The 10,032-nt window shown below is 47.7% G+C and overlaps 1 protein-coding gene across 1 annotated transcript in view; it reads right to left on the bottom strand.

Moving 5' to 3' along the window:
- LOC104866537 (IQ motif and SEC7 domain-containing protein 3-like) overlaps nucleotides 1-10,032 on the bottom strand; it is a 69,612-nt gene that overhangs the window by 40,981 nt on the left and 18,599 nt on the right. The window contains exon 3 of the mRNA XM_019208415.1: nucleotides 9,822-10,030. Within this exon, the coding sequence (XP_019063960.1) occupies nucleotides 9,822-10,030 (209 nt within the window). The remainder of the gene's footprint in view (nucleotides 1-9,821; nucleotides 10,031-10,032) is intronic.

Here is a 10,032-nt window from a genome sequence, read left to right as displayed (position 1 = left end):
TGCTCAGTGCTCAGTTCTGGGAGCGGGCGCGTGGGCCGGGAGATCCCGTCCTGCTCGTCAGCCTTGCGGGCTCTCCTACACGCCGAGATCGTGACTCCGCTCGCTCCCCAGCCAGCAACCCCTGGGGAGCGCAGCCCGCAGAGGAAGGGCTTCCCCAAGCTTGCAGGGCAATGGGGGCGGGCGGGGCGTCCCGGCTACGGAGGGGAGCGCTCAGTTCTGGGAGCGGGCGCGTGGGCCGGGAGATCCCGTCCTGCTCGTCAGCCTTGCGGGCTCTCCTACACGCCGAGATCGTGACTCCGCTCGCTCCCCAGCCAGCAACCCCTGGGGAGCGCAGCCCGCAGAGGAAGGGCTTCCCCAAGCTTGCAGGGCAATGGGGGCGGGCGGGGCGTCCCGGCTACGGAGGGGAGCGGCCGAGGATCTCAAGCGATCTCACGCGCGCTCCTCAGCGGCTCTGGGTTTTATGCTGCTTAGCCTGAGAGAGCCCAATGGAAATTTCCGGGCTATTTAGCGATTGAAGCCTCGGTGGAATTCGCTTCGTCCCTCCCCAGGGACCAAGGGGTCTGCAGCCGTTTTGGTCTCGGTTTTGTTTTCCTGAAGGGGAAAGTGAATTCAGAGTTTCCCCCAAAGACCCCATCCTCGGCTTCCTTGTGATGGCTTTGTCTAGGAGAAGCCATTTTCATGCCTGAGCTGGACCCTTCCTCCTATAGCAACCAGACTTGGTGAGCTGCGGGTAGAAGGGCAAGGAGGAAAATGAGTGTCCCTCATTGGGCAGTTTCCTCGTTGGAAATCAAGGCTTAGGAAAAGGGCTAGAATCTGCTCAAAGGTGGTACTTGGAGGTCTGTGAGGAGAACATGCAGTTAGAGCTATTATACTGGCTCCTGGGTCCCAGTCCCCTGCTTGAAGAGACCGTGCTGCCAGCCCAGTGCCTCTACCTGCTCAGAAGCGGGGACTGTGAGTAGAGCCCAAGAATATCGAATGTTAAATGAACCTCTTTGGAAGCATCCAGAGCATCTGCTTGTTGGACCAGGCTCTGCAGAGGAAAGACTGACGCTAAGCCCAAGCGAGAAATTCCCAACTGCTTGCAGGGTTTTTGTTTCTGTTGTTTTTAAATAATCATTATGTTAAATTGATGCACTGAATTAAAATTATGGTAGATTGGAATCATTCATCAAGGAAGAAATTGTGGAATTCCCCTGCCTCCGTGCCTGGGATGGGAGTGCAATCTTGATTGGAGGCAATCAGGAGGCTGGTTTGGTCTGGCACGTCTGAAGCCCAGAGAGGTGATTGGCACTGGGCCCTGGCCACAGCTAGCCAAGACAGACATAGGGAAATCACACTGCTGTTTGCTGTGCATCAGGCTGCTCTGTACCTGAACTTCCAAATGCTGTACCCCAACAGAGATTCCCAGACACACAGCCTTACAGCTACTGTAGCTGCCCACTATCTGGGCAACTTCCTCCACAGGCTCACTCTTCTGGGGTCCTGGTCTTTTGCATGTTCCAGACATAGTTGGGTATAGGCAGCAGATAGAGTGTGGAGGCACTGGAGACTCACAGCATTTTACAGAAGGGAAATCCAGGAGGAACAGGCTAGCCAAGGGAGATGAAGCATGTTCTGCAGAACAGGGAGAAGTTGTTCAGAGCCAGGACAGTGTGCTTATAATTGGTGGAGGTAAGAAAAGCCTTGCTGAGCTGTGTTGAGGCCTGCATGGTCTTTGGTGTGATCTGGTAGTCATCCATCTCTCTAGCCTAGGCTAACAACACACTCAGCCGCACAGACACATCCACACCAGTCTCCCCTACCACCTTCCATTAGGTTCCTGACATTTCCATAAACAATAGATCCTGCCTGCTAGAGAAATTAGACTAAGAGACCTGGAGCAGGTGTTGGTGTTGGCTCCTACTGAGTCTCACAGGCCTGATCCTGACCTCAGAATGCCCCCATCCAGCCTAGGGCCTCACCAGTGCTAGGCGAGTGCTCTGCTGCTGAGCCACACTATGGTGCCCTCTCTGTCCCACCAGGAAAAAGGCTGTAATTCAGGCCTCCTTTCTCACCATTAGGTCCATCGTTATGGACCTATTGCCCATTGCTTGTTGAACCTCCTCCAAGTTGTGTGCACGTGACTGAAATGAAACACTCTGGCACAGCTTTCCCCTACTTATGTACCTCCTAGGCAGAGGTCAGGAGCAGCAGGAGAGGACTCTCCTTGCTCATGGATAGGATTGAGGTGGACTGCATTAGCTAGAATGAATATTCCCATCCCCATCAGTGCCCTACTGACCTGAGGAGCTGAGCCTGCAAGGCTTCTTTTCACCCATACATAGCTGCAGTGAAGTATGCCCAAGCACATGGGCCCAAGCACAGCCTATTCCTCAAGAGGCCTCCCTCCACCCAGCCCTTCCTTCATCCCTTCTCCTCCCTCCACTCATCAATCCATGGAGCCTGCCTTGGGCCCTACTTCCAAGTTTATTTACTTACTCAACCAGGATTTATGAAGCTCCTGCTAAGTGTTGAGTTTTGCTCCCCTCTCCCATCTTTTTCAGGCATAGGACTCCAACCTTTGTTACCTGCTGACCCTTCCTGCCTACACTTACCATCCGATGGCAAAACCCAGTGGAGTCATGGGACATTTTATCAGCCAAAGCATTATCTTCAGATCCTATAAAAGAGCTTTCGGAGCATCACGATACTCCACTCCTTTTCTGGATGATTTTCCCGCATGACTGAAGCTCCCTGGGGAAGTGTCCCTTCTATAGTCTACATATTGTGGACCCTTGACTTACATACTCCATTCATTCACAAGGGCTGGATGTAACTCAAGTTGGTCAGTGAGGGCTCAGGCTCCTCTACACAGCCTTCAAAGTTTCTCAGGTGCACAGGCAAATCTCAGTGTCAGAGAGAACCTGGTCCAGGATTTCTCAACCCCACATAGGAAAGGTTGTTGTAATGCTCCTTCCAGAACTCTAAGAGTTAAATCTGTATTTGAGACCATCTGGAAGCACAAGCAGCCAGTGTTTGGGTTGTAACTCAAGACTTTGATCCTAAATGAAAATTAAAATTCGTGTCATAACCCACATTGTTTTTATGTCAGGCCGGTCATAACTTGAGATTCCACTGTAGTAACTTTTCCAGGTCAGTGTAGGGTACCCTGTTTCCTCCCCTTTATTCATCAATGCCAAGCAAGGAAATTCCAACTCTTTGCAAAATTTAGTGGAAGTAAAGATGCATGTAGATTCTCAGAAGCCTCTCTTGTGAGCCTTCAGCTCCTGCTGAGCTTCATGGCTTGGCCTTTAGTTAGCCAGTGTTGTTGTGCACTTTCCTCCCTTACCAAACCCTGCCCTGGGAAACTGCCCAAATGTGAAAGCCTGATTAGGTTAAATGACCAGTTTTTCTTCTGTCCTAGGAGAATTTGCATTTAAACAAAGGCGATTATCTTGAAGTGCTCAATCTCTGATTGATATTGTTGACATAGGTGAGATACTATGAAAGGCAGAGGGATTTCCCTGAGTCCCCTAAACTTCAGTAACTCCTTAGCTGTAGGTTTTTGTCTTGCACACCACAGAACAGTCCTGACAGGGTTTTCTGGCCCATCACCATGTAATGTCAAGAGCACAGGGTAAGAGTTAAGAGAATCTGAGCTCTAATCTTAGGCCTGCCACTGTCCAGTTGCTTCCCTCTCAGACCTTAATTTTCTCACTTGCCAAATGAGAAGTTTGTACCAGGTGGGTTAAAGGGTCCCCAGACACTTGGGCAGGCTGCCTGCAGGCCCTATTCACAGCAGCCTGCGTGGGGAGGAGAGGTAATACTCAGCAATCACCGGCCTCACAGTTACGTAACCCTCCTAGATTCCTTGTTCTAAGCAAAAAGCAACAGCAAACAGCTCATCCCCCACCCCCACTGAACTCCATGCCCCAGTGTGCATGTACACACATGTGCACACACGCACACACACACACACAGACTCCAGTCTTTGCTTATGGTGTTCTCAAGATACAACCACCCAGAAGAGAATTTTAGAAGCCCACTTTTTCTTTTTCATTTGTTTTCTTTTTCCTAGAATATATCTCATTCAAGAAAGGTCTTTAAGATTCTTTTGTTCTCTAGGTTGGATCAAAGTAAAGTCTCCTCTCCCCTATGCTTTTCACTCAGAAACTCCATGATATATCAGGGTCTCTTCTTTTCCCCATCCGTCCTGCTGTACTCTCCTGCTTTCTAACTCCAGGGTGCTGCAAAGAGCAGATCTACCTTCCATCCCAAGAAAGGAGAAATGCAGTCAGCTTTCTTTCCATGGAAGTGGAAAGTACTTCCCAGATTTAGACTGCATTCCCCTCTCTCCACCTTGTACTTGACAGGTCAGTATACCTTTTCCTAGAGGAGACTGTAGCTTCCCAATTTAGGAAATGGTGGAGGTCCTTATTGCCATGGGGCAGTAGATGATAACTCAAGTCCTTTTTATGTCCTCAAGAGAAGTTCAGATTTTTTTTTTTTTTTTGGTATCAGGGATCAAACTTGAGACCTTGTACTTGGGAGACAAGTGGCAGAACCACCGAGCTAAATCCCCAGCCAGAAGTTCAAAAATCTTAAAATGCAACAGAAGAGATTTCTGTTGGGCTTTCAGAGCATTTCCCAGCTATGAAGTTATAGACCACTAGCAAGTGGTGGATTTGACCTGCCTACTTGCTTTTATTCAAAGTAAGCTCAGCCTTCATGTCTCTGGAATAGCTCGGATGCCCATTGCCCAGAGGTAAAGGAATAAATGAAAAAGGGCACATTTGGAGAAGTGGCCTGGTAGAATAGAAAGAAACTCCATCCTGGATTCTTGCCTGTCACTGTTACCTGGCATTAGATGCAACTCCTGTCTTTCCTGCATTGTGGTTTCTTTATATGTCAAGATACTACAATGTATTGAGCACTTACTTGGCCTGGAACAATGTTAATGATGCTATCTAATTTTTAAATTTTACAATAACCCTTTAAAGTAGACATTATTCTTCACTTCATACATGGAAAAGAACGGCTGAAAGAAAGGAAATAATAAATGCATGGTCTCCCAGCTGGGAGTGGTAATAAAACCGATGTGCATGCCCAAACCTCATGTTCTTAACCACCCAGATCTGAACATTCAGTGATTCTGTGGCGTTCTGAAGCTCCTTTTACCTGAAAAATCCAACTTCACCCTCACCTTACCTCTTGATTCCCTTCCGGCCCTCATTGCCTGAAGGGAGGACAACCATGCTTTTCCTCTGGAGAAACAAGAGACCTTTCACAGCTCACGTGGGAACCTGTACTTTGTGCTTTCCCAAAAGCAGAGGAGGAAGTCACCACAGTGGCCTGAGCCTTGACAACTTTGCCAGATGGGTAGACACTAGGGAATCTGCCAGGTACAATGAGAGCGTCCCCAGGATCTATCACTAAGAAATCCCTTATCAAGCTGCTGATGCCCTGTGTCCAGAGCTACCAAAATATATTTGGATCCCAAAGATAAAATCATTTCCAGCCTCCTCAACAAGGGCAGTTAAACTAAAACTAAAACTAAAACTCTTTATATGGGATTTCAGTTCAAGAATTGAGTCTCTTTCCAGATTCTAGTTCTGTTTGTCCTGGATTGCTCCTACTTTCTCTTACCATTCTCCCTTCCCTCTTCACCCTGCCCTGAGCCAGGCTGACTTTTCTGTACAATTGACCTTTGAAACTCAGGTTGCACAGATATTTGCTGAATCAGCAGGACCCAGCTGCTGTTCCTCTTGCTTGGTCCTTGGCCAAAGGGAAAATTTGCCAGGATGGCTTTGTGAGACCTGGTGGAATTGACTGTGTAGGTCTGGGAACGGCTTAAGGATGTAGAAGGAAATACTAGGGTGGAGTAAGGCACAGGGGTCTCCCAGAGGCTGGGGAATGACTAGTTTCTAGAAAATTGTGGTCTTTTTTAATGAAAAAGAGGAAAGAACAGCAGTCTAGGTGCTTGGAGAGGTAGGAGACAGTAATCTTTACAAACCCATTCTGCACCAGCTTCCAGGTATGAGCAAAAATATATTGACACTCCCTCCTGCTAACGAACTTTCATTCTGGATTCATTTTCCAGCTTGCTGGCTAGGAGTCCTCTCCCTGGTGGGGACAAGAGAAGGAAAAGAGGCAGCTTGGGGAGCCTTGGTCTCTGCAGTCAAGCCTTCAAGACACAAGACAGACAAAGGCCCTTTGTGGCAAGGCTTTCCTTACCCACTAACAAGTTCATCTGGAAGGAAGGTGTGAGAAGATGGAATGATGAACACATGCAGTACAGATATCTTGGACACTATGTCTTCTGGGCTGCCTCCTTTCCAGCTACTCTGCTCTTTCTGTTCCCTAACATGATCTCTGGCACTGAACCTGATTTTTGTGCTCATCCTTTTTGCCCTGTTATATTCTGGGTGGGGATAGCTGTAGATAGCTGCAATGTGCTTATATCTGTTTAGATATTTCTAGATATGTGTCTCTCGGGTGTTAAGCAAGGACTATTCCTTCTTTTCTATCTTTCCACAGCATGAGTGCTGGGTTTGGAATGGACTGGACAGCTGATACATTTAGTTGACTGATGGAAAGACCTTAAGATTCTCTTAAGAGCATTCAGGATGAGCCATTCCTGAGCCACCACCTTCAAACAGACAATCTTAAATCAATGGCAGCAGTGATACCTGCTCCAACAGCATCTTACACAACTCAAGCCAAAAGGCACATCCCACAATTTTCTAACCATCCCCAGCCTTCATTAGGCATGAGACTAAGGAGCTCTGAGGATGACACAAGATTTATATCATTCAGGGCGAGGGGTATAGCTCAGGGGTAGAGAGCTTGCCTAATACGCACAGGGCCATCCCAGGTTCAATTCCTAGCACCACAAAAAAAAGTCATGATTTATTTCCTGCTTACAAGATGAGGGCAAAAAGGCAAGAGATTGTTCTGTGTCACTTATGTAGAAGTGAAGGTTGATGAGGAAAAGTACTCAAGGGAGAGGGAAGAAAGGGGGAGAGAAAAGAAATGGAAAAGAGAAGAAAGGGACAAGAGGAAAAGAGCAAGAAAAAAATGGTGTGAAAGACCAGGAAGAAAGAGAGAAGACCAGGAGCTACTAAGCCATTTAGACTTTGTGACCATATTGAACTGGGGAGCTTGGAGTAAAAGCTGAATTTGAAGTATAATGCAAAGATCCCCCTTGCTTCCAGTAGTCATCTGCATGCTCAGTGGAGAACTGATTCAGCAGGGAGCTCCCTGGAGAAACCCAGAGTGAGGGCAGCCAGTTCTGCTCTTCTCCTTACTTCACCCTATCTGTAGCCATCTTTCCCTGTCATCTGGCTCTCTCTAACCCTGCATTGTGGAGAAGTATATGCAGAGGACAGATTTTCTGAATGGGAGCCATGGGTAGAGAGCAGGGTGAGGGCAAACATGTAGCCAGCTATGGGGATTCCTCCTTGAGGTTCTGTGCAGGAATGTGGGTGGAAGTTAGGCAAAACAGTGAGGGAAGAAATGGGTGGTCCAAAAGGCAGTCAGGCAGGCAGAATGTGAATGACTTCATATTCAAAGGAAGAGGGAGGAAGTGGGGCAGGTATATTCCTGCTCTCTAAGTCCCTGGGTGTCAAGGCCTGGGGAGCAGGGGTAAAGCTCAAGGCTCTAGAGAAATGAGCTACTGGGATTATCAACCTCTGAGTGCACGGCACAACTTTATGAGTAAAAGATTCCAACAATTTCCACTCTCCTCCACCATGATAATTGTTTCTTATTTTTGTTTTCCTCCCTTCAGAAACAAAAGCAAGGCAGGGGAGAAGGTAAGATAAGAATGTGACGACACACTGTTGATGTGTGAAGCTGGGTAAGAATGTAACTGAGTCCTAGATTTCTAAATTCCCAGCAGGAATATCCGGACAGAAAGTGTGGGCTCTCCAGACTGCTTTGGGGGCCCCAGAAAAGTTTTCTTATTAAGAAGAGTTACTCAAGGTTCTATTGAAAGCTTCATTCCTTTCTTGCCCACACAACCCTTTGAAGAGTTGCAGAGAAAGTGGGGACACAGTGACGAGAAGGGAGACACCAAATGTCATGACAGGATCAGGTATAGTTATCACCAGGAAGCCATGGCTGCCCCCAGGGAAATGAAATGGAACAGTTAATTTCCCCTATTTGGGGGAAAGGCCATATAATATTTGGAAGAATGCTGCCTTTTGCTGAACCATGGGCAGTGTAGAAAACCCAACTTCTGCTTTCTATGCCAGAAAGAAAAGGAAAGAAAGCCATGAAATTTCAAAGACAAATGAGCCATTGAGGGAGTTGAAAAATAAAAGTGTATCTTCTTGGGATTTGAATCAAATGCTTTAGACCTGTCAAGCCAAATCATCCTGGATCTTCACCCCATGGTTCTGTTAAAACCTCTATGACCTACCATGCCCTGATCCTCCTTTTCTAACTCCACAAGAGATGGGAGAAGAAAATGCAGGGTTTAGAAGGGTGATGCTGGGGAGAAAAATGAGTGTCTCCCAGACATAAAACACACTTGAGATTGAATGAAGATGAGGTTCTTAGCCATGACTTTTCCAACTCTTCCATTCCTTTAATACTGTCACTGGCAGGGCCAGGTGCCAGCCAAGTGCTGATTTCTCCAGGGCTCTTCTGCAGTTTTTCCGTCACCTGTCTAATCAGAGAAGGAAAGCTGACATGATCACAGCCTTCCCAATACACATGACTAAATATCCCAGCCACTTTTCATTTATTCTTTCTATATTCCTAGTCCATGGGCCTCATCAGTGAAGAAAAATCTTGAAGTCCAAGAATTGCTGGATGGAGGTAGCTAACATTTCTTTTGAGTCCCGATATAAGATTTCAGTTATTGCCAAACAGCCAAGGGGACATAGGGTTTGCAATCACTAGTCATAACAGAGCTTTACAAAGGCATTTCATCCAAATAACTACTGTGTGCCAGCTATTCCCCTCATTTTCCCCTTTCCACAATTGCCAACCTCGCTGCGGATACCCTCCTTGTGAGTCAGAAGGAAAAGCTGTGATCAGACTGAGTTCCTGCACTATGGCTGAGTCCTCCATTGCTTTGGTCAGTTGCCCTCCTTGCACCCCTCTCTGCAAGGAGAAAGGTGCCCACTCAGGCCAAAGCAGAGTAATCTTCCTCCAGTGAGCCATTCCTGGCTTTGACTCCCACTGCACCAGTTAAAGAGGCAGCTTGTTCATCTAGAAAATGCTTTCTCCCACCTTCATCTCCCTCTGTCTCCAGCTCCCCTGCCTTTTCACATCGCTCCTGCCTTTCAGCTTTATCCTCTGCCTCCTAAATTCCCTTCTATCCTCATTTTGGAACCCCTCCCAAGTCCCTTTAAAGCTCTTAACAAGCCTCTTGCCCAATCCTCTGTCTTTTTTCAAATCTCTCAATTTAAATAATTTTACTACCTAAATTACCCCTCAAAATTTCCCTAACTTAAATCTTTTAATGTTCCCTCTTCCTTCAGTTTAATCTTCATGCTAACTTCCTCTCAATCTGTCCCCTTTACACCCTGCCAGTTTCCAATATCCTCAATTGCTTAACAGCCTTTTTTCTCCTTCCTTGCCATCAAAGGTACTCTGAATAAAATCACCCTCTTGCTCCAGCATCCACAAATCCTTCTTAAACACGGAGACCGTTCTCTCCTTTCCTCAGGATCTGCTTGACACACTTCTCCCTCAAGGCATCTTTTCAACCCTCCACTTCACACTAGCGTAGTCCTCAGACTCTTTTACACGCACCCCGTTTCCCCCTCCTCACACCCACTTGCTTCTTCTCCCCCCAACACAATAGTCCCCATCTCCTCTTCCCCACTCACTCGGGTCTCCTGCTCAGGACGCCCTTGCCGAGGGCAGCCGAGGATTTGTGCTGAAGGAGGGCTCCGGCGGCAACGCAACAACTCAGGGGACGCTCCTTCTCCTTGTCGGCCGAGGCCCCAAGGGTTACCAGGTGCTGGCGGGGCGACTGGGGTGGGTGAGCCCTGCTGACGGCGCCCGTTTGGGACTGCGCGGTGAGCTGTCCGTGGTGCT

This window comes from Fukomys damarensis, unplaced genomic scaffold, assembly GCF_012274545.1.
Source record: "Fukomys damarensis isolate Sample0158 unplaced genomic scaffold, DMR_v1.0_HiC HiC_scaffold_5, whole genome shotgun sequence".
In the NCBI taxonomy this organism is placed as follows: domain Eukaryota; kingdom Metazoa; phylum Chordata; class Mammalia; order Rodentia; family Bathyergidae; genus Fukomys; species Fukomys damarensis.
This window is presented reverse-complemented; position numbering and strand designations above follow the sequence as displayed.